Source organism: Carettochelys insculpta, chromosome 1, assembly GCF_033958435.1.
Source record: "Carettochelys insculpta isolate YL-2023 chromosome 1, ASM3395843v1, whole genome shotgun sequence".
NCBI lineage: Eukaryota > Metazoa > Chordata > Testudines > Carettochelyidae > Carettochelys > Carettochelys insculpta.
The window spans coordinates 281,072,355-281,095,176 of NC_134137.1; the positions used below are offsets into that span (position 1 = coordinate 281,072,355).

Genomic DNA, 22,822 nt, shown 5'->3' on the forward strand with positions numbered 1-22,822 from the left:
CTTGCTATCAGAGGGTCAGTTCCACTGATGATAGCAATGGCAGGAGATCTCCTGTAGGCTGTCTGCCACTGCTTTTAAGCACTCTGTCAACCAGTCCTGTTCAGAACATCTGTAGAGCTCACGGGATTTAAAACTCATGCCAGTGTCACTAGCACCTTGTTTTCACACTAGGATGAGGGCAATGCTACATACTAAGCAAAGGAAAAATGCAGTGTGATAGGCTAAGATGCCAGCAAAGGTCTGTAGCGGCAACAAGATGACATGACAATCATGAATTGTTCAAGCTGTGCACAGCAAATTAGAAGAGGAGTCATGAATAGAACTCAGGTCTTCATGATGCCACAAGCCACAGACTAACCAGCAGGCCATGCTGCCTAGATAGCCTGCTTGCACCCCTCAGTTAGTGTGTCCCTGAGTTTCCAGCCATAGCAGCAAGCTCCCAGCAAGGTGAGAGTTAGTTATTAACTCACTCATCACAGGCTTGTCCTTTCTCTTAGTAACACAAACACAGAAACACTTTAAACGTGGACTAAGGAGCTCTGATTTTTAATGGGATTGTTCCTGTACAGACAGGGAGTCCTCATTGGGGGCTTTCCCCCTGAAATACAGTCAGACGTCATTTACTTGTATTCCAGCAGTGCCTTGAGGCCTTAAGCAAGATTGAACCCCATTGTGCCGCTAGATGCTGCGCAAACACATAGCGTGATATGGGTGAGAGAAAGGCATTTTACAGAGTGGGAGCAGAGGCCCAGAGAGATGGGTGACTTACCCAAGGTCACAGAGGTGATGGCAAAGCAAAAGAACAAACCCAGAACTCCCGAGTCTCCTGAAGTGTCTTATCCACAAGAATAACCTCTCTCCCTAAGTAGTCCCTGCTTCTCGGCCTTACCCAAACCCAGGCCTACCCCGCACGTCTCCTTTAGTATAACTGTGTCTCTTGGGGTGCAAAAAATCCATCCCCCCCAAGCGATACAATACACTGACCTAACCCACCATGTACGCAGTGCTGTGTCAGTAGGAGAGGTTCTCCCACAGGCACAGTTACTGCATCTCAGGGAGAGGCTCCCTGCCATTGGCTTAGAGCGTAGTAACCAGAGGTGCTACAACACTGCAGCTGTGCCAATGCCAGTTTCTAGCGGAGACTAGACCTGCTGGCCCCAGGACTCTGCAGGTGCTGAATGTTTACCGGAGTTTGAAACTTGCTTCCCTCCCCAGCCTGCCCTCCCTGCCCGGGGCTCTCTTCAGAGGGTTCCCCCCTTGATTACAGCCCAACCTCCCCCATGTCTCTCTTTGCCCCACTCACTTCCCCCTCTGAACTGTCTCCCCACCAACAGTAAATCCAGGGACTATGCCCCCAAGATGGGCTCCCAGCCATGGCTGCAGCAGTGCTGATTCTCAGCCAGCAAGAGTCCAACTTGCAGAGGCAGCCTCGGGACTCCTGGTGGGAAGGGGTGTCTGCTCAGCCTGTCACACTCGTTTGCTCCTACTGTCTTGATGCTGCCATATCCCTTATTGCAGCTTTCCTATGTCATCCACGAGCACCTCCTTCTGGCTTCCCTTCACCAGGCACACCCGCACCGTGTCCAGCACTCGCTGGAGCCGCCGGTCCAGCGCCTCCAGGTGAGGCTCTGAGAGGACTGGCGAGAGGCGGTCTGTGGTCATCGACTCCCGCATGACGTCGCTGAGGCGGTACGGCTCTGTGGCAAGCAGCTGCAAGCGCAAGAATGTCGACTTCTTGATGCTAAGAGTGGGGGTGGGAGGTAGAAAGAAAGGGGAGAAAATAATCAGCCAAGTAAAGGGACAGCGACAGCCACAGCCACACCTGATATTCACGCAGCGGTTTCCACCCAGAGTGAGCCCAATGTGCTTTGCAGACAGCATATGTAGGGATCGCTTGCCCACTGCTGAGACCCTTGGGTGGGGCACCGCAGCCACTCTGCTCCACATAACAATGGAGGGAAATGGATCCAGTCGCCCACTCTAGATAGAGGCCTTCCTGAACCAGAACAATCAGGGTTCCACTCCTTCCTTCGAGAGCCGCCCCCTCAGGGGTGGGATGGAGAGGGAAGGAGCAAAGAGAGGCATTACCTGCAGCACTGCTGGAGAGGGGCCAGGATGGATATTTCATCGTGAGAATGTCTCCCAAATCTAAGGAAAGCAAAGAGAGTGTCACTTTCTGATGTGCCCCTGATGGGCTGCGCAATATTGTCCATCCCACGTGGGCCAGAGACTCATCAGCAACAGGGCAATGACATCACAAACGGTGGGGTCTGGGCCGCCACGTCATTCCCGGCATGTGCAAAGATTGGCCCCGCTCCTGCATCCTTCCCATGGCGTCCCTGTGTCAGGAGTTCCCCACACGTATTGCCAGCCGGAACCCACCTCCCGCCCTTACCCTCGGCCATTGTCCAGGTGAAGCAGGAAGGTGTCGTTACCAAACTTCTCAAAGGTCTCATAGTGGTGTCGGTCCATGTTACCTGCAGAGGGGAGAGGAGAAGGGGGGCAGAGAAAGTGCAAAGATAGAGGGGGAAATAGCAGAGAAGGTAAATATTCTGTTTCACGCACATCCTGAGCTCAAGGGACAATGTTGATAATGAATTTGCCTTCACTACACAAGTACATCAACCTAAAGTACATTGACACACAGTCACTGTAGTAATTAAATTGCTTTTACATGTCCACACTTCACTCCTTGGCCGCGTCTACACGGGCCGCCTACTTCAAAGTAGCGGCACCAACTTCGAAATAGCGCCCGTCACGGCTACACATGTTGGGCGCTATTTCGAAGTTAACATCGACGTTAGGCGGCGAGACGTCGAAGTCGCTAACCCCATGAGGGGATGGGAATAGCGCCCTACTTCGACGTTCAACGTTGAAGTAGGGAATGTGTAGTCGTTGCGCGTCCCGCAACATCGAAATAGCGGGGTCCTCTATGGCAGCCATCAGCTGAGGGGTTGAGAGATGCTCTCTCCAGCCCGAGCTCGATGGTGGCTGCGTGGAGCGGCCCCTTAAAGCTCCCCGCCTCCTGCCTTCCTGTGCAGGAAGCTGAGAGAGTGTGCAGGCAGCAGCATTGCCACGCGGCTAGCCTGCACGCTTCTCTGCACCCACACACCCACACCCGACGCGATGGCCGCCCCCCAGCCCCCCAAGCGCCCCCAGGGGACCCCCCCCAAAGGGGAGCCAGGGCTCCCAGCCCAGCAGCCAGGCGGGGAAGCAGCAGCGGGCCCCCTCCCGGACGGAGGCCGAGCTGCGGGACCTGCTGGGGCTCTGGAGCGAGGAGGAGGTGCTCCAGGTAATGGGGAGCAAGAGGCGGAACGCAGATGCATTCGCTCAGCTAGCCGAGGGCCTGGCCGCCCGGGGTCACCCTGCCCGCACTCCAGATCATGTACGCAGTAAAGTGAAGGAGCTGCGGCAGGGTTATGCCCGGGCCTGGGATGCGGCCGGCCGATCTGGGGCCGCCCCCGTCACTTGCCCCTTTTACAGGGAGCTCAGGGACATCCTGGGCCCCCAGCACACCTCCTCCCCTCCAGCCACTCTTGATACCTCGGCTGAGGAGCCCCAGCAGGCCCCGGAGGCGGAGTCCGCCCCGGAGGCCAGCCCTGCACCCCAGGGGCCCCCCCAGGAGCCCACCCCTGGAGCACTGGAGGAGGAGGAGGAGGAGGGGGAGTCCTCCTCCAGCGACGCCGGCTTGAGGATCATGCTGACCTCGAGGAGCTCCAGCTGGGAGTCTGCCCACCGGGTGTCCCCCGACTGTGGGAGTGGACCATCAGGTATGTACCCCCCCAGTGCACACCCCCGGGGTTGAGGGGCGGGGGTAATAGATATGACCAGGGCCCTCCACATGCCCAGATGACCATGGCCCCAAGGACAGCAGTGGCATGGCCCTCAGAAGCGTGCATCAGCCCCTGCCTCCCCCCAGCACAACAGTGCCATGCCCCATCCCCGGGGCTGGGGGGAGTGGAACCTCTAGGGTCCCCTGGGGGGAGGGGGTGGGACACCCAGCAGCAGCAGCAGCAGCAGCAGCAGCATGCGGTGGAGTTGGGGGAGTGCAAATGCGAGACTCAGGCTAGATATGAGACACAAGCAGAATAGCTCCCAGTGGCTAAGGATGATCCTGGGGCTACAACTGGCAGGTTACACCTCTGCCCTGAACAAAGAGGAGGGAGAAGCTGAGCTGGGTTTGAATCGGGGGCGGCAGTTAGAGGCTAGGGGAAGGGAGAGCTAGAAGGCAGCCAGCCTGAGGAGGGGGAAAGCTACACCCCAGAGGGGCACCCCTCGGGGTCTTCTCCCCAGGACGGGTTGGAAGGACTGTCTCTGACTGCTGTACTGTCGCTTCTGTGAGAAACTGGGCATCTGTTGCCTAATAAACTTCCTGTTGTACGTGCTGAGTGAGAGTCACTCCTGCCAGCGGACGGGGTGCAGTGCAGGGGGACCCCTGAACCCCATCACAGCAGCATCTCCCAGGGATGGGGATGGGGAACCTGCAGCAGAGGGGTGGGGGGACAAGGGCCATGGCTGGGGGCCGTGCTAACTAACTGCTGTCTCCACTCTTCTTCCGCCCCTCCTGTGTTCCGCAGCTGCACCATCGGAAGGACCGGAGAGCGCCGGTGAGGTGTCAGTGGTCCCGGACAGCCCACCAGGGCCATCACTCCAGGCCAGCCCCTCGGCGGAGGACCGACCAGCCCCACGGCGGGGAAGACGGCGGACCCAGCACCACCACCCGACGGCGACGGCCCCCCAGCTGCTGGCCCTCCACCGCCGGCAGCTGGAGGTCGCCGAGCAGCGGCTGTGGGTGGAGGAGCGCCACCTCCAGCTGCAGGAGCGGGCGCTGGTCTGGCGCCAGGAGGCATGGGGGGCCTTCATGCAGACATTCGATCGTATCGCCGACTACCTGGCCCCCCATGCCGCGCCGGCCGCTGCTGCGCCCACCCTGCCTGCTCCACCCGCTGCGCCGGCCGCCGTCGCACCGCCACCCGCCACCGAGGGCCCTTCCGCCGAGGGGGACCTAGGGCCAGCTGACACCCGCTGGTCGTATCTACCGGTCCGCCCGGCCCCCAGCCAGCCCCGGCCAGGGCTGAGGCCGAGGCGCGGATCGCAGCCGCCAACCCCTAGCGCTGGACATTAGGGGGTGTGGGGCCCAGGACGTGCCCCCCCACCTTTGTATATATTCCCCCCAGTTTTATGTTATTTTGTAAATAGTTTGTATATTTGACCCCTGTTGCTATGCTGATCCTTGCCCCCCCATGTACATAGTTCTCCCCTTCCTTGTCTTCCCCTTTCATCTTATCCTTATTTATAATACATATATATACATAAGTTTGATTTTGCCTGTAAATAGTTAGTCTTGATAATAATAATAAGAGTTCCACAGATATTTGATTTGACAAACAAATGTCTGTTTTTATTTACAAGAAAAGTGGGGGGGGGTGCTCTTGGGTGCTCTGTGGTGTGGGCGTAGGGGCAGGGAGTGTTGTGGAGGATGCGGGGGGCAGTGGGGGGCCTGCCAGCGTTCACCCCGCGGCCTCATTGAACTGGGCCCGCAGGGCCTCCCGGAACTGGGTCCCTTCGGGGTCCACCTGGCGACTGGGGGCAGCGGGTGGCTGTACATCGGCCCTGCCGGCCTCCACAGCCCAGCCCTCAACGAAGGCCTCCCCCTTGCTCTCCACGAGGTTGTGGAGGGCGCTGCACGCGCCCACAATCTGGGGGATGTTGGTGGGGCCCGCATTAAGGCGGGTGAGGAGACACCTTCAGCACCCTTTGAGGTGGCCAATGTGCGCTCCACCACATGGCGCACGTGGTTCAGGCGCAGGTTGAAGCGCTCCTGGCTGGCTGACAGGTGGCCCGTGTATGGGTGCATGAGCCAGGGCCGGAGGGGGTATGCCGCATCTGCGATGATGCAGAGGGGCATGGTGGTGTCCCCCACAGGGATCTCCCGCTGGGGGATGTAGGTGCCTGCCTCCAGCCGGCGGCACAGGCCCAAGTTCCGGAATACCCGGGCGTCGTGGGTGCTGCCAGGCCAGCCCACATATATGTCCAGGAAACGGCCCCGGCTGTCCACCAAGGCCTGGAGGACCACAGAATGGTAGCCCTTCCTGTTTAAGTAGCCTCTTCCACTGTGTTCCGGGGCACGGATGGGGATGTGGGTCCCATCCAGAGCCCCGAAGCAATTGGGGAAGCCCAGGGTGGCAAAGCCCGCGATGGCGGCATCTGGGTCCCCAAGCCTCACGAGCCTGTGGAGGAGCAGGGCTTTGATGGCATGGACGACCTGCAGGGGAAGCACATGGGAGAGCACCAATGAGGGGTGTGCAGGGTGTGTGTGGCCCTCCCCTGCCCTGGCCCCCCCTCCCCTCCCCTCCCCTGCAAGGGCTGCCTCCCCATCCCCCCGTGGGTCCTCTTACCTCCATGAGGACAGCCCCGACGGTGGCCTTGCTGACGCCAAACTGCTGCCCCACGGATCGGTAGCTGTCTGGAGTGGCCAGCTTCCAGACAGTGATGCCGACCTGTTTCTTGACGCTGAAGGCACGCCGCATGGCAGCGTCCTGGTGCCTCAGTGCGGGGGGTGAGCCACTGGCAGAGCTCCAGAAATGTCTGCCGGCTCATTTGGAAGTTCCGGAGCCAGCGGTCGTCATCCCACTCTCCGAGCACCAGCCGTTCCCACCAGTCAGTGCTGGTGGGGTAGCTCCACAGCCGGCAGCGTGTGCGGCGGGGGGAGGAGAGGGGTGCTGCAGGGTTGGGGGTTGCGTCCTCCTCCCCTGCAGGCAGCTCCTCCTCTGTGGCAAGGAGGTGCTCAGCTGCCTCCTGCATGGCATGGAGCAGGGCGAGCACTGCTCCTACAGGGGCAGCTGTGTGGACCTCTGGCTGCTGCTGCTGCCGCTGCTGCTGGGGGTCCATGCCTGCGTCGCTCGGGGTGCGCGTGCTTGTGGCTCTGCAGACCGTGTGCTGTGCAGGCTGCGTGTGTCTGGGAGGGGCCCTTTGAGGGAGCGGCTAGCTGTTGCCCCAGAAGCGCTAGTCCGCCCTGTGACCCTGTCTGCAGCTGTTCCTGGCACCCTTATTTCGATGTGTGCTACTTTGGTGTGTAGACGTTCCCTCGCAGCGCCTATTTCGATGTGGTGCTGTGCAACGTCGACGTTGAACGTCGACGTTGCCAGCACTGGAGGACGTGTAGACGTTATTCATCGAAATAAGCTATTTCGATGTAGCGTGCACGTGTAGACGTAACCCTTGTGTCAGAGGTGCATGTTCTCATCAGGAACACTTATGTTGATTTAACTGTGGGCATTGTGGGAAGGCTTCGGAAAGGCAGCAACAGTTGATGTAAAAAATGCAGCATCTACACTGATACCGTTCGCCCTAAGTGCTACGCCTCTTGTGAGGGTGGCGTTATGATGTTGGCATAGCGAGCGGGTTTTGCCAGTGGGAGTGTAAATGCTTGCCAAGTGAGGCTCCTGCCAGATGCTGTACACTGACCTAACGCTGCAGTGTAGACCAGGGCAGAGCAAGTGGAAAGAGAATGAATCAGTGCCATGCACATCTTCTCTATTTTAGAGACATGGGTTGAACTTCCAGTGGGTCATCAGTGAAATGAGTTTGAAATCACTGGCTGGTTTGGCAGGACTGGCTGTTTCTTTGCAGTGGAAGTCTCAAGACTGGGATAGCCGGGGATGCCACTGCTCAGGTCTGTGTCCTTGCAGAGGTGAGAAATGGAACAGCAGGAGAGAGCTGCATACCAGGACTGAAGTACAAAATTAGAGTTGTGAGTGTGGTGGGATTGGGCAGGACTGGAGCAGCTGGAAGTGGAGTAGAACACGTTGGGACCATGAAGGAGGTAGACAGAGAAGCTGGCCTGGATTCTATATATCCTCAGGTAGTGAAGAAAGAAGCAAATACACTTTGTCCCCCTGATTTCTGAATAGCCATGGCAGAGCATTGTCACTAGTATAAAGTACTGGAGATGCTGATCCGCAAAACAAGAAAGAAGAACGATCCTAACGATCACTACCCAGGATAACAGAGCCATGAGCAATAAGCAGCATTAGATTTATCAGTAAGAGAATTTGTCAGCCAAACTCTCCTGCTTTTTAGATAGAATTACAAAATTAATGGTTTAAGGGGTGGCAGTGGATCATATTTGGATCTTAGTAAAGCTTTGGATACTGTGGCTCACAGAATCTTACTCTCAGAATGGATGTCGATATCCTCTTGGATGTGTCACTGCCCTGTGGACTGATACCTGGATGAAGTAGCTCAGAAAGAATAACTAGCAATGACAATGTAGTAAGTTGGAGGAGCAGTCGAGAGAGAAGTGCTTCAGAGATCAGTTTTGGAACCATCTTATTTAACATCCAGTTAATGATCAAGAAGAAGGACTGAACAGCACGTTAATAGCTTTTGCAGATAGTATTAAACTGGAAGGAGCTGCAACCCCAGTGAGGAGAGAGAAGTAATGGACTAAAGTGTTTGTCTACATGCAAAAACTGTCCTGCTTTAACTATACTGCCAGAGTTAAATCAGTCATGGTTCCTGGTCCCCCACAAGAAATTGCCATGAGATACATTCAGACTTCATTAAAATTCAGGCAAAAGCTATAGGGTAAGATATTATTCTGAGCAAGAATTTTGACAGAATTGTACCAGTGTTGAACGACTGACTGAGACTAAACCCCAAAGAGAACACATCAGACTTTGCTGGACATGCCAAGGATCCTGGCAATCCAATTTTATTTGCACCTGGAGTCATCTGCTCAGGGATGAAATATGAAGCAGATCACATCCAGAGACAGTTTTACCCTGCCCTGCTGACAGATTTATCAACAGCAGTATCCAGACTGAACTGTGACCTCAACTGCTGTGATCTCAAGAGAGGCAAGATCTGATGAAATGCTGCTTGAAAACATGGATTCAGAGGGAGTGCTGGAAGCAGAAAAGCGGCAGACACTGGATCTGCTTATCCCTGGATACCAATATTCAGTCTCATGGAAAACTTACTATGGCAGGACCCTGAGAACTGTAAGGTCCAGTCATACCCTGAGATACGCCCATTTGAGTTATAAGAATTCAACTTTACAAGGAGTTTCATTTAATACCCCTACTTCAGCTTACGAGGCATTTCTTTGCGTTTACGAGGACTGATTTGGAGGCAAGCACCGAGCGGATGGAGTCAGCTGCGTTGGTCTTGACGAAGAGGCCGTGCAGGGGGGCGGCGGCGCCCTGCAAGAGGGCGGAAGTCTGGTGCGGGGAGGTAGACTCGTCCGAGTCCCGGCAGTAGGTCACACTGCTCTGCGAGACGTGGATTCTGGGCGTGCTAGGGGGCCGCCGCTGTCCGCCCTGTGCAGCTGTGCCTCAGGCACCGCTCGCCATTTGTGGCGCTCCCTCCCCTTTAGCGCCTGGCTTGCCTGCTGCTGCCGCCTCAACTGCCACCGGTGGGGTCTCTCCACCACGCAGCCCGGCATGAGAGAGGCATCGCCCCTCACCAGCCGGGGACCCCCTGTGCCTGCCTAGCTCCCCACGTGGCCAGCCCCTGGCAGCACCCCCTCTCCACTTAACCTACGTTGTGCTCAGGCTGGGCTGCCTCCCCATGCCCTGCTCTGCTCTGCCGGCCCCCTTGCACCGGATTTAATAGGATTTGGTGTTGTTTTAGGATAAATGGGTGTACATTTTGGGGCTCAAGAACGCATACATTTTTTTCCCATTGAAATTAATGGTAATTACATTTTTGACTTATGAGAATTTGCCCTAAGGGGTTTTTCAGGAACGAATTACCCTCGTAAGGCGGGGGAAGACTATACTGTAAATGGCAAAGGAAAATAAAGACCAGGAAAGCTAAACAGCTAACCATGAACCCAGAGGTAAGCGGATAAGCCATAGGGATCAGACTGAGGGTCAATCAAGTCCAGTCTCCTCTTTTAGCAGTGACCAGTGCACTACATTTGCATGTATAACACTTGCTTAATGAACAGTCTATCCACTAACATGCCTGTGTGGTGAAAGAAGTGAAGTAAGTTGAGGGGAAGATCTTTAAAGTCCTTTGCAGGACAGTGCTGAGGTATCAACCAAGGAGATATCAGGAACATAAGTGTTGTCCAAGCTGCAGAAAGAAGAGTCAAGAAGAACAATCGTGGCCACTCTGCTGTCAGATGTAGATGAAAGACATCAAGATGCAGAAAAAAAGCCAGTACCAGAGGGTGAATTTTGACTGGTAAAATAACACATGCCAAGATTTGAAAAGCGGGTGATGGCTAGTGATTTGGGGTGTCTGATCTGGGACAGCTTACTAGGCTTGATTTGCAGAGGGCCAGCACTCAGCACCTTCTGACAATCAGGCTACTTTAAGATGCCTCAAGTTGAGCATCTAAAATCACTCAAAACTGTTGAAGTCCTTGGCCAGAGTTCCACAGTTATCCAAAAGGAAGAAATTTAGAGAGAGGCACTGTCTGTTATAGCCCCTTTAAAGTTTAGGGAATCAATATTCAGACTTCTGCTTCAGAGCACAGCCTTGAACTCTGGGGTCAGAGATTTAAAGTGTTTGAAAAAATGGACAATAGCACTAACAGAAGGATCAAGGCGGGATAATGGCCTGCAGAGAAACTGGAAACCCCCCGGAGAGTGAGTGAAGTTGCATTATTCAGCAATACAATGTAGGTCTTGCTCCCCCACTACAGCATGCCCAGTTAATCCAGGTGGTGGTATTTCATAGAGTATAAACTGCACTAAACCCAGGAAAAGACAGAGGCACATCAGTAGCAGAACAAAAATCAAAAAGGGAGTGAAAGAAATTCCCAATGGCAAATCTAAAACATTGATTTGGAAGTGGGAGTGGGTAGGTAGGTGTGGGATTTGGAAGATCAGTATCTTCAGCCTGAGGCTGAGACAGAAGGTCTCTCATGGTTCTCAGTGGGGCAATCTGAAAGCTATTAACAGATAATAGCCATAAACGGAGCAGAAGTAAGTCCAGCGGCACCAGCAGCAAATCAGTCTAACTGCTTGCGTCAGTGACAAAAGACAGCGGAAAAGGGAAACTATCCAAGTTATGTAACCAGTTAAAGAAACTGGGACTCAGCAAAGACAATAGACAGATCAAGAGGTGCTGTTCACATCCCTGGGCTAACAGAATCCTGGGAACAGCACCAAGGTGGGCACTGGAACACATCCATAGCAAAGAAAGACAAGAAACCAGAAGGGCAGGAGTGTAAATGGTAAGGGGGGAAAACACTGACAGCATTAGCCAGTGATGGGGCAATAGCCGTCATTGTCCTTTGATGGAATGCACCTGTACAGCAAATGGAATGAAACTATAAATAGTCTGTAGGAAAGGTAATGGATATGCCACGGTTCGACAGCTTGGAGATAAGTTACACCGCCAGTGACCCAGTGTAAGAGTACAAGACCTACAGGCTGTATAGTTTTATATCCAGGGGCGAAAGTACCTGTATATTTCCTACAGGTTCTGTCGTATCACAACCTGGGTCTCTGCCAGCTCTTTAAAGAGATCCCTGCTGGCTTTTGCAGCAGCTCAGCCAGCTCTTGCCAGAGCAGCATACTGGGTCACGCCCTCTTCCATTCACCTCTCTTTACATCCCACATGGCCCTGCTGAAGTAAACCTAAGTGCTTCTCCCATCCCAGGACAAGCATTCAGAACATATCCAACTGAGCTTTATTCCTGGCTTCAGTCATCTGAGGTGCAATTACAACAGATCACATCCCTGTCCCGTGGCAGGGGTCAGGATGCTCTGGCGCTAGATGTTTACACAGCAAATCAAACCTCGTGGCTGGCCCTCTCTTGGGTTGAGGACTGTTTCAGTGCTCTGAAGACTTCCAGGCTCAGAGCACAGCGTGAACTCTGGGATCCTCCCACCATGCAGAGTCCCAGAGGCTGGGCTCCAGCCCAAGCCCAGAAGTCTACGCAACAATGAACAGCCCCACAGCCCAAGTGCCACGAGCCCAAGCTGGCTGGCACAGCCCCGCCACAGGTTTTTCTTTGCTGTTTAGACAGACACATCTCTGTGGCCACCATCCCAGCAGGATCTTTTCTTACCCCCTTGTTTCCCAATAGATGGCATCATAATACCAGCTGCTCTGAGTGCCTATTGTGGGATGGGAGGAGACAGGTGAACGAGGAAGATCACAGATGCTATCCAGCCTTGCTGCCTTGGTTTCAGGAGTTCCAGGGCCCCAGCAGCTTAAGAATGGGGTAATTTCAGCACAACTATTGTTACCATTTCTGTTACCTTCATAAAGGGGATTGTGATTTGTTCGGGGTGATTGTGAGGGGTGAGCCACTGGCTGCACACTCTTGCCAGGAGCACGCAAAAACAGATACGGACAATGCTGGCCCGTTGAGGAAAGCAAGTTGCTGAAGTTAGATGTCTATGGGTGAAAACCTTTGCACAGATAAAAGAAAAAGACACTTTACTAAAAGGAAAGTAGCTTTCCCAGTGGGGTCTAGACCTACAATGGTGTAGTCTGGTCAACAAGAGGAATGCTAAAGGGCAATATTATACCCACTCTCGCGAATGTTACCCTGGAACCCTTGATAAGCTGGACTTCATCCTCCTCAGCAACAATCTGAACCTCAGTGATCTAGGGCAGGTCATTATGGTAGCAGGGGCATTAATAACAGACAAGAAGGAAATAGCTTTCTGTTGGTAATTGATGAAGTATAATACGTAATAGGAGTGCTAAGAACAACATGTCAGGAAGTGGGAAGAGTGTATGAGCCCAGGGTTTAGTTGGTTTAAAACAAAATTACACTCATCCCTCACTATACGAGCACAATTGGTTCCCAACTTTCCACTTGTAGGCGAAAACTTGTAAGAGGGACACTAAATAACCATTAAAATACATGTAGAAGTATCTGATTGGTTCCTAGTGCTCCTAACTCAGGGAAGGAGCGGCAGCAGGTGGTGCTGTTTTTGAAAGGTAAGTGAACCTTGGGCTGTGGGGAGAGGGGGTTGGGGAGGGTTAAAAGTTGGGGGCAATTTGGGGCCATGAGTGGGAGGGAGGGTTAAAACCTGGTGGCAGGTTGGGTCCGCGGGGGGGAGGAGGGCTGATGGGCAGTGGGGGGTTCAGGCTGCTGCAGGTTGGGTCCGTGGGGTGGGTGCGGGGGTTAAGACTGCGGCGGTTTGGGGTCTGTGGGGCTGGTGGGGGTGGGGTTCAGGCTGCAGCGGTTTGGGGCTGCAGGACTGGCAGTTGGGGTGTGAGGCTGTGGCGGTTTGGGCTGCAGGGCTGGTGGTTGGGGGGTCAGGCTGCGGTGGTTTGGGGCTGCAGGGCTAGTGGTTGGGGGGTCAGGCTGTGGTGGTTTGGGGCTGCAGGGCTGGTGGTTGGGGGGTCAGGCTGTGGTGGTTTGGGGCTGCAGGGCTGGTGGTTGGGGAGTCAGGCTGTGGTGGTTTGGGGCTGCAGGGCTGGTGGTTGGGGGGTCAGGCTGTGGTGGTTTGGGGCTGCAGGGCTGGTGGTTGAGGGGTCAGGCTGTGGTGGTTTGGGGCTGCAGGGCTGGTGGTTGGGGAGTCAGGCTGTGGTGGTTTGGGGCTGCAGGGCTGGTGGTTGGGGGGTCAGGCTGTGGTGGTTTGGGGCTGCAGGGCTGGTGGTTGTGGGGTCAGGCTGTGGTGGTTTGGGGCTGCAGGGCTGGTGGTTGGGGAGTCAGGCTGTGGTGGTTTGGGGCTGCAGGGCTGGTGGTTGGGGGGTCAGGCTGTGGTGGTTTGGGGCTGCAGGGCTGGTGGTTGGGGAGTCAGGCTGTGGTGGTTTGGGGCTGCAGGGCTGGTGGTTGGGGGGTCAGGCTGTGGTGGTTTGGGGCTGCAGGGCTGGTGGTTGTGGGGTCAGGCTGTGGTGGTTTGGGGCTGCAGGGCTGGTGGTTGGGGAGTCAGGCTGTGGTGGTTTGGGGCTGCAGGGCTGGTGGTTGGGGGGTCAGGCTGTGGTGGTTTGGGGCTGCAGGGCTGGTGGTTGGGGAGTCAGGCTGTGGTGGTTTGGGGCTGCAGGGCTGGTGGTTGTGGGGTCAGGCTGTGGTGGTTTGGGGCTGCAGGGCTGGTGGTTGGGGGGTCAGGCTGTGGTGGTTTGGGGCTGCAGGGCTGGTGGTTGGGGGGTCAGGCTGTGGTGGTTTGGGGCTGCAGGGCTGGTGGTTGTGGGGTCAGGCTGTGGTGGTTTGGGGCTGCAGGGCTGGTGGTTGGGGGGTCAGGCTGTGGTGGTTTGGGGCTGCAGAGCTGGTGGTTGGGGGGTCAGGCTGTGGTGGTTTGGGGCTGCAGGGCTGGTGGTTGGGGAGTCAGGCTGTGGTGGTTTGGGGCTGCAGGGCTGGTGGTTGGGGAGTCAGGCTGTGGTGGTTTGGGGCTGCAGGGCTGGTGGTTGGGGAGTCAGGCTGTGGTGGTTTGGGGCTGCAGGGCTGGTGGTTGTGGGGTCAGGCTGTGGTGGTTTGGGGCTGCAGGGCTGGTGGTTGGGGAGTCAGGCTGTGGTGGTTTGGGGCTGCAGGGCTGGTGGTTGGGGAGTCAGGCTGTGGTGGTTTGGGGCTGCAGGGCTGGTGGTTGTGGGGTCAGGCTGTGGTGGTTTGGGGCTGCAGGGCTGGTGGTTGTGGGGTCAGGCTGTGGTGGTTTGGGGCTGCAGAGCTGGCGGGGGGGCGCAGGCTGCAGCAGGTTGGGGCCGTAGGGAGGGGGTAAAACTCGTATTAGTGGGGTGGAGTTCACTCATCCAGTGAACAAAGGTAAGTATATCTGCCCCTCAGTTAAGTGAGTACTGGTAAGTAAAGTACTCATTTAACGAGGGGTGAGTGTAAATCAAAATTCTGGAAGTTAAAGGTTAAAAAGAAAGGTAAGGATGGAAATCCCTCATGTGTGAAGTGCAATACCGGAGTACAGCCAGTAGGGGGCAGAGCCAGGGACTCTTGTAGTAGCACTGGGAGACTACAGCTGTGCAGGGACAGGCAGGGAGAGCGGGCAGAGGGACAGAGTTTCCCAAGAGAGCCCTGCCTATGCCCTGTGAATTCTGACTGGGCTATAAATAACAGAAGTGGCATGCAGGGTCATGTGCCCTCCCAGACCTGCTGCTTGGCTTGTACTGAGCACACTCAGTAACACTGCTGCAGCTGCTGCCCTGACTCTACCCGCTTATTATTTGTAGGCATGAGTGGAGAGACACATCTCATAGAGATGGAAGCGACCTCAGGAGGTCATCAAGTCCAGTCCCCTGCTCTCACAGCAGGAGAAAGCACCACCCCTCCTTTTCTTTTTAAATCTATTTGCCTCAGATCCCTTAATGTCCCCCTTAAGGATTAAACTCACAAGCCTGGGTTTAGCCCGTTCATGCTCAAACCACTGAGCTGGGTCATCTTGCCTGTCAGTAAAAATAGCCATGCAAAACCTCAGAGCCTCCTTGTCGGTACAGGTGTGTCACAGGTGGGCAGATCTGTAGGCCCAGGCCTGGGAGGACATGGGGCAGGTTGTAGGCTCCTCCTGCCAGGAGAGGGGCAGACACTCACCCATCAGGAAATCCAGCACAGTCATGTCTATGAGGTCGAGCAGCCGGGAGCCGCTGTTGTAGGGCGGTGTCTTTCTCACCTCGGCGCAGTAATTCGGATTCAGCTCCCAGCTTGGAAGAGAGGACGAAGGGGGAAATCATAGGGTGTCCTTGTGGGCTTGGTGGGGGGAGCATCATGGAAACTTTGGATGACTCCTTTTCACCATTTGGGCTTCTCTGAGCCTTCACATCCCCCACCCCCACCCCTGGATTTCAAGGAACAGCCTATAGTAGACGTTCGTTCTCATGCATGGCCAGGCTGTGAGGGACACATCACCTTCAGCTTGCCTCCCCGACCCAGTGCCTTACCTCTGCACCACCTTTCCCCCCACAGACACCTCCTCTGCCCCACACAACTGTCAGTCGTGCTGCCCCCCACCACACCTCTCCTGCAGCCCCCGCCCCACCTGCCCCCCCAACACACTCACTCTGCCTTCTTCCTCTTGTGGTAGGAGCGTCTCCAGGGACTGCGCCAGGACTGACGTTTGGCCAGCTCCTTGTCAGGCAGAAGGGCCGCCATGGAGCCCTCGAGCTGGTCCGGTTTGCCGCACAGGGCGTGCTCTGTGGAGCAGTAGTAGGAGCACTCACCGTAGAAGCAGACGTTGTTGGCTGGCAGGAAGGAGAGGGGTAGTAAGGAAAGAGCAAAAGTCAGCAAAGAGCAGCTGTCCCGACTCGGCCAAGGAATAACAGAGCCTGGTGAGAGCAATGAAGGGTCGTGTGGCACCTTATAGACTAACAGAAAAGTTTTGAGCATGAGCTTTCGTGAGCACAGACTCACTTCATCGGATGCTGGTCTTGGAAATCTGCAGGGCCAGGTATAAAAGCCTGGTGAGTGATATGACATGTGGGTTGAGGAGAGCTCACCTGCAGGGTCTGGCCAGTAATTCTACACAGTAGTAGAGCTGGGTGAGAAGAAAGTGGGTCTGCTCTTATTGTGAAGTTTACCTGAATGGGCACCATTATGGCTGAAACTCAGCAAATGCGTAGCTGGGATCCCAGTGTCATCGCCACAGCCTGAAATACACAGCTGGCAGGAGATCAGTGAGATGTGGGAGAGGGCATGCCCACAGGGCACAACAGCTGGGAAGTCCTGTATCGTGGGAAAGAGGCATCCAGGCAAGTAACTCCAACAGAAGGTGGGATTCCTGGGCAGGTAATCCCTAGTGTGATGGAGCAAATGGGCGGACTGTCTGGATTGGAAGGAGAGAAGAGAACCCAGGGAGATAACCTGGGAGTGGCGCCAGAACTCTCAGTCTTGTGGACCTGCATCCAGAGGTACTGCCGATGGTTCCTCAATCACATCAGGGTTGGGCGGTGGCTAGCGGGATGTGAAGATACACGTCCCTGGAGTTGCAGTTTACCCCACAGCAGCCCAGTCAAGGCACTTGTGACGGGCACACAGCCAGAGAGCACTCACCTGGGGAAATGAAAAAGGTTCTAGCCAGTTTTTTGTCCGTTGTGATGTCACGAATCTCCTTGGTTATATTCACCACACGGCCAGCCACGGGGGGGATTCTCCGGAAATCCAGGATCCTTTGGGAACAAGGAGAACACAAAGAACTAAACAAAACGCAGGACCAAAGCTGTTTCTTCCCTAAGTGGAGGGCTTGTTTCGCAGCGATCCGGCAGATGGTAAGAACAGCTTCTGCACTGGCTTTAGCTAGAGTCAGAATGACAAGGGCGATTGATTGCCGTGCTTGGGCGTGTAAGATGTGGGGCCAAGAGGGACTTTCTCCACTACCCCATTGTCATAGTATTTCATGCTTAGGTGCAAATCACAGGGATTCTGCACCTTTCTCTGGTGCTTCAGATACTGGCAAGTGTTGGACACAGGTTACAGGACTAGATGGGCCATTGTCCAGCTCTCCCTTATGTGGAGGCTGAGTACAGGTGATCTGATCCCATACAGCAGCTCCGAAGTTTCTGGAGAAGACACTCTGCTCAGCTTTTCTGAGATGTGGCCACTCTAGCTGCATGTAGCCACCAGGGGCTTTTCATGCTGCCACAGCTTCCTGCACTGTGCTTCCGTGGTGAGGCAAAGCAGCAGCCCCTTCCCCTTGCTGGTGCTCCTAGAAGCACTACCTCAGTATTGGTTGCTATGGCTGCAGCTGGCGAGTCCCCCACCTTCCTGTTGGCAGTGGGGTTTGGGCTTTGGGCTCCAGCCCTGTGGTGGTGGGGCAGCAGGTTCTGGCTGTAGGGCTTTGATCTCCAGCCCCGACTGCACAGTGGTGCAGGCCGAGGTTCAAGCCATGTGGCTTTGTGTCCCATCCCCCTGTTGGGGGGACTTTTGACTGTGGCCCCCTGCTGCCTCCCCCAGGCACCCACCCACCCGCCCACCCCACCACCATTGCCCTGGGCCTCCACTACCTCTCCCAACAACCATCCAGGGCTTAATTTGTCCCCGCAGTCTGAGGCCACCAAATAATTTGTCCTGAGAACACCTGCTCTAATGAAGGCTGGGATTTCCCCAGAAACCCCCTTTGTCGTTGGAGAAATATAGGTCGCATTGGGGCTCTGTCCTGCACCTGATGTGCAACAATGGTAGATTTCAGTTGGGTCTGTCCCTAAATGAATGTTTGTTCATATCAAAATATTACTTTACAATCTGGCAGGACAATCTGTGTTTAAGAGAGCCTTGTATTGGAAATGCATGGGGTTACTAGAGGGTACATCACCAGAGCTGTGTGGGAAGCCCAGAACGGTCCAGGTGCAGGCCAGTGGGGATCCAAAGGGTTCACACAGTAGAACACGAGCAGAGATGGATTGGGGGAAGGAGAGAGGTGCTCTAATGTCAGGTTTGAAGTGTGCTGGCAGCTGCTTGTGTCGGGAAGTCCTAGCACTGCTAAGGTAGGAAATGCTGAGGGTCAAGCCTGAGGCATACTGGCAAAGGCATATACTGTGCAGAGCTGGATTTGGGCCCAAGCAAATGTGTGTGTGGGAATCTTAGGAATGGATGCACATGGAACGGAATCTTCGTATCACCATAGATGCGCACGATGTTTTGGTGACATATACAAAGATATAATTGTTTCCCCAAGGTCAAAACAGTCTGAATTAGGATTCCCGTTTCCCCACCAGAGAGAGAAAGGAGGCTCCCTGCAGAAGGCAGATTCTCTGCCTAAGGTCTCAAGGCTGCTGCCAGCCCCTTTGAATAGCTGTACGCTCTGTCCCCTGAAGAATGGAGCTGGGAGCTGGAAGGCCTTTGCGGGACTCACCTGTCCAGGTGAAAGGCTGCTATTTCTGCATTGTGTCGTTCAAAGTCCGAGAAGTAAAAGAAATCTGCTGGGGTTTCCTGGTCCCGGGTCTGCCTGAATGAAAGGGGAGGTAAGTAAAGGCACAAATGGTTAAAGCCTCCAGTGGCGAGTCTAAGACTGCTCACCCTATGGGGGAAATTGGGAGTCGTTCACATTCTGATCCAGACACATGTTCTATGTCACTTCCCTCTGCAAACTCATCATGGACACTAGAGCTGTAGCAACCATCTCCCCATCCCATTCATTAGCTGCCCCCAGTGCTACCCCACCATTTGCTGCTTGTTTCACAGCTCCAAAACCAGACAGTACCACTGTGATCATCTAACCCAATGGTTCTCAGCCCTCAGGCTGCTTGCAGCTCAATCAGCCCAGCTACAGCCCATGTGACACCCTCGGGGCCATACAGCACACAGCTGCAATCCATATCACACACAGAGAGCTTGCACGCGTGGCCCTCAATGGTAAATAGGTTGAGAACCACTGATCTAGCTTGACCTCCCGTATAAAACAGGCCCACAGAACTTCCCCAGTGATAGCAAATCCACCACAACCCCTGCTAAATTGTTCCAGTGATTCATTACGCTCATAAAAAATGTGCAACTTAGAATCATCGAATCCTAGGGCTGGAAGGGACCTCAGGAGGTCATTGAGTCCAGCCCCCTGAAGTCCAATGGCTACATCTACACTAGTGTTTCTCAACACGTGGTACACGTACCCTTAGAGGTATGCGAGAGAAGTCCGGGGGAGGGTACGCACGCTGGAGCTGTACGCATCTCTTTGAGCAACAAAATGCTTGGAGCAGCGAGAGCGCTGTGTGCCGCTCTGCGTGTGCATTCCCCCAGCACTTGGAGGGAGAAGTGTGTGGCAGTGGCTCCGGTGGGTCACTGGCATTGGATTACAGTGGGGGGGGGGTGGATAGGGGCATTGGCTCTGGAGAAGGGGAGGGGGATTGGGTTAAAGTGGGGAGCTGCAGGTGCCCGGTGCTGGAATATTATACTTGTTACCTGCAGTAAGTGATAACATTGTTATTTGTACAATTTTACTTCAGTGTTTAGAATTACAACTGAAAGCGTCTAAACTGGGCCGATTTCTTGTGAAAACAAAGAATAAAAATGCAGATTTGGAAGACGGTTGGCAACAGGAAACCGTATGAGCAACATTGATTGAATTGTGTTCCTCAGCAGTTTGACACCTAGGTCTGAACATCTGATTTCATCCAAACTCAAAATTCATATTAAATTAATTATCATTTTTTTGCAATTTCATTGATCACTGTTCATTGATGTTCGCATAAAATATGTATACATATGTCTGAATAAAAATTGGACTTATTTTATATTCATCTAATTTTTTTTTTATTTAGCCCCTTTGCACAATCATAAGTATGATGGCAAGTTTATTGGCTATAGGCAATTTCTTCCAACCAACCAGTTACAATTAAGTTGTTTAAACAAATATGTTGCAAAAGTAGAAAAAAATTACGTGTGCCTGAAAATTGTGGATACTGGAGGTACTGATAATTTTTTTTGAAAAAAGGGCACTTTATAAAAGAAAGGGTACGAAACACTGGTCCACACTACAGCAATCTGTCGACAGGAGTTACTTTTGGAAGAGATCGTCTGACAAATCCTCTGTCGACAGATCACGTCCATAGACAAAGGCAGCAATCCGCCCTGTTGAGAGAGAGTGACCAGACAGCCTGGCCACTCTCTCAACAGGACGGCCAACTGGGAGCCCTGTCTGTCAACAGAGGGCCCTGGGAGTGTCTATATGGCTTTTTTGTTGACAGAAACTGCCAACAAAGGCATTCTTTCTCATCGTGGAGAGGCGGAACGCTGCCAGTGAAGTGCTGAGTTTGGTCAACAGGCTGTTGACAAAACCCATTTTGTGTGAAGATATTCCGTGAGTTTGGTCGACAAAACCCTCTCATGTAGATGTAGCCAAAGTGAATTTGTCCAGCTGCTACTTCCAGCAATTGGGTCATGTTCTGACTTTCTCTGATAGACCGGAGAGGCCATTATTAAATATTTGTTCCCCAAGTAGATATTTATAGCCTAAGAACAAGTCACCCTTTAATTGTTTCTTTGTTAAGCTAAACAGACTGTGTGATTTGCATCTATCACTGTGTTGGGCATGTGTCCTAATCTTTTAATCATTCTGATGGCTTTTCTCTGACCTCTCTCCAATTTATCAAGATCCTTCTTGAAGCATGGGCACCAGAACTGGACACAGTATTCCAGCAGCTGTTGCACCAGTCCCAGACACACTGATAAAATAAGCTCTCTTCTCCTACTTAAGATTCTCTTCTCCTTCTCTTCTCCTACTTGGGATTCCTCTGTTTATATATATCAAGATTGTACTAGGTCTTTTAGCCACAGCTTCACATGGAGAGCTCTGGTTTAGCTCATTATCCACCATGACTCCCCAAATCTTTTTCACAGTCACTGTTTCGCAGAATAGCATCCCCCATCCTGGCACCCCTCCTGTTGTTCTTTACACATACATGCTGGCAAGCCATAAAGACAAATTAGCCTCCCTGGTACTTCAGGTTGGCTTCCTCCCTTTTTTTTTTTTTTTTTTTTACAAAGGCATTACAGAAGTTTTGGGAGCACACTGAGCTTGGGGTCCCCCAGTACAAATGTCCTCCCTTCCTCGTACTCCTCGTAATCCCTTCAGGCTGTGTAAGTCATACACAAAATGATCCACTCTGAGTTGCTCCTCTCTACCATTAGAGGTCGCACCACCCCAGGAGAAACAAGCAGCTGAACTGCACCTCTCATTTGTTCAGGGAAGGAGGTGTCAGTGTGGAGTTCACCTCACGTCCCCAGCTTCCCACACAGGGGTTCTGGTAAATGAGCTGACAGAATAACACTAGAGTTCCTGCCTTCCTCCGTCTCCTAGCTGGATTTCCTCACAGTGGAATGAAAAGTTTGCAGAGGAGCCCAAGCCCGGGGTGTTTGGACATGGGATGTTTGTTCACACCCATCTCTGGAACAGACGGGGCCCTGGCCCCTCTCTTGCAGGCCTTACTCACTTCATGGGTTTGAAGAGTGCCTCCCCGTAATTGGGGAATGTCATGATCAGCTTCAGTTGGGTTCCTCCAGGTTTCTGGACTGAAATGATACAGACAAGAGTCAGGGCAGGAGAAAAGGGGGAAAGAGACGGAGGAGAGGAACAGACACACACGGAGAAGGACAAAAAGAAATGTAGACACAGCAGGCACGCATGGGGAAGCAAGAAGAGACTGGTACCTGAGCCAATGATTTTCTGTGTAGCCAGGTCCTCCAGCAGGGTAGAAGTGATAGGGTCCTGGCAAGGGTACAGCTCATAGCGATTGATGCCAATGTGGAACTTGAGCCACGGGGGGTAGGTATCATATGGGGTCTTCCCAGTTGGATGTTCCATCTCTGCCTTACTGCTGCTGATCCTACAGCCAAAAGCCACCCCCCGCATAATAACAACAGGGTTTAGGACATGCACAATGTACTCTCCAGCTCCAAAGCGCCTCCTTATGGTCACACCCACACAAGATCAGGGCCTGCTCACACAGCTGCTAGCAAACAAGAAGCCAGGAGGAGACAGGGAGGAAAGGAGCATGAGCGGTGGGTATGAGGCTTGGGGAGGCTTAAGGGGCAAGAGGCCTGCTGCCGGTCACCTTTGCAGTGCTGCCAGCAGAGACTCCTGCAGGGTGAGGATGCCACCGACACCTGGGCCATGGCCCCAACTGTGCTCTGTCCTAAGGCTCTGCTTGGCCTCTTCCTCCCTCCCCACCCTCAAATCCTGCAGCCCACTGCTCACTCCTCTCCACCCCACCCCCCAATCACTTGTCCTTAAGGCAGGAGGAGGCATAGAGGAGTGATGGCAGGTGTATGGAACCTCAGAGGAAGAAGACTGAGTGGGGCCACAGTCTGGGCACTGATGCCCCCCACCCCACTTCTAGGGGGCTTCCAGAGCTCACACCCAGCCTCCCCAAAGGTGAGAGCCCCAAAATAGTGCATTCCAGCTCCTCCTGAGCAGCATGGTAGTAAGGAAGGTCAACGGGAGGAATGCTCCTGTCAACCTTCTGCCGTGAAGAC

At 53.9% G+C, this 22,822-nt stretch overlaps 1 protein-coding gene across 1 annotated transcript; it reads right to left on the bottom strand.

Annotated features, from left to right (window-relative positions):
• Nucleotides 1-1,298: 1,298 nt before the first annotated feature.
• LOC142007296 (extracellular serine/threonine protein kinase FAM20C-like) lies at nucleotides 1,299-22,473 on the bottom strand. Its single transcript, XM_074983906.1, has 9 exons — nucleotides 21,998-22,473; nucleotides 21,781-21,859; nucleotides 18,708-18,800; nucleotides 16,910-17,025; nucleotides 15,921-16,101; nucleotides 15,455-15,564; nucleotides 2,396-2,477; nucleotides 2,089-2,148; nucleotides 1,299-1,741 (listed from the first exon to the last, which is right to left on the bottom strand). Exons 1-9 carry the CDS (start codon nucleotides 22,197-22,199, stop codon nucleotides 1,510-1,512), a joined length of 1,155 nt encoding a protein of 384 aa, XP_074840007.1. The 5' UTR covers nucleotides 22,200-22,473; the 3' UTR covers nucleotides 1,299-1,509.
• Nucleotides 22,474-22,822: the final 349 nt, after the last annotated feature.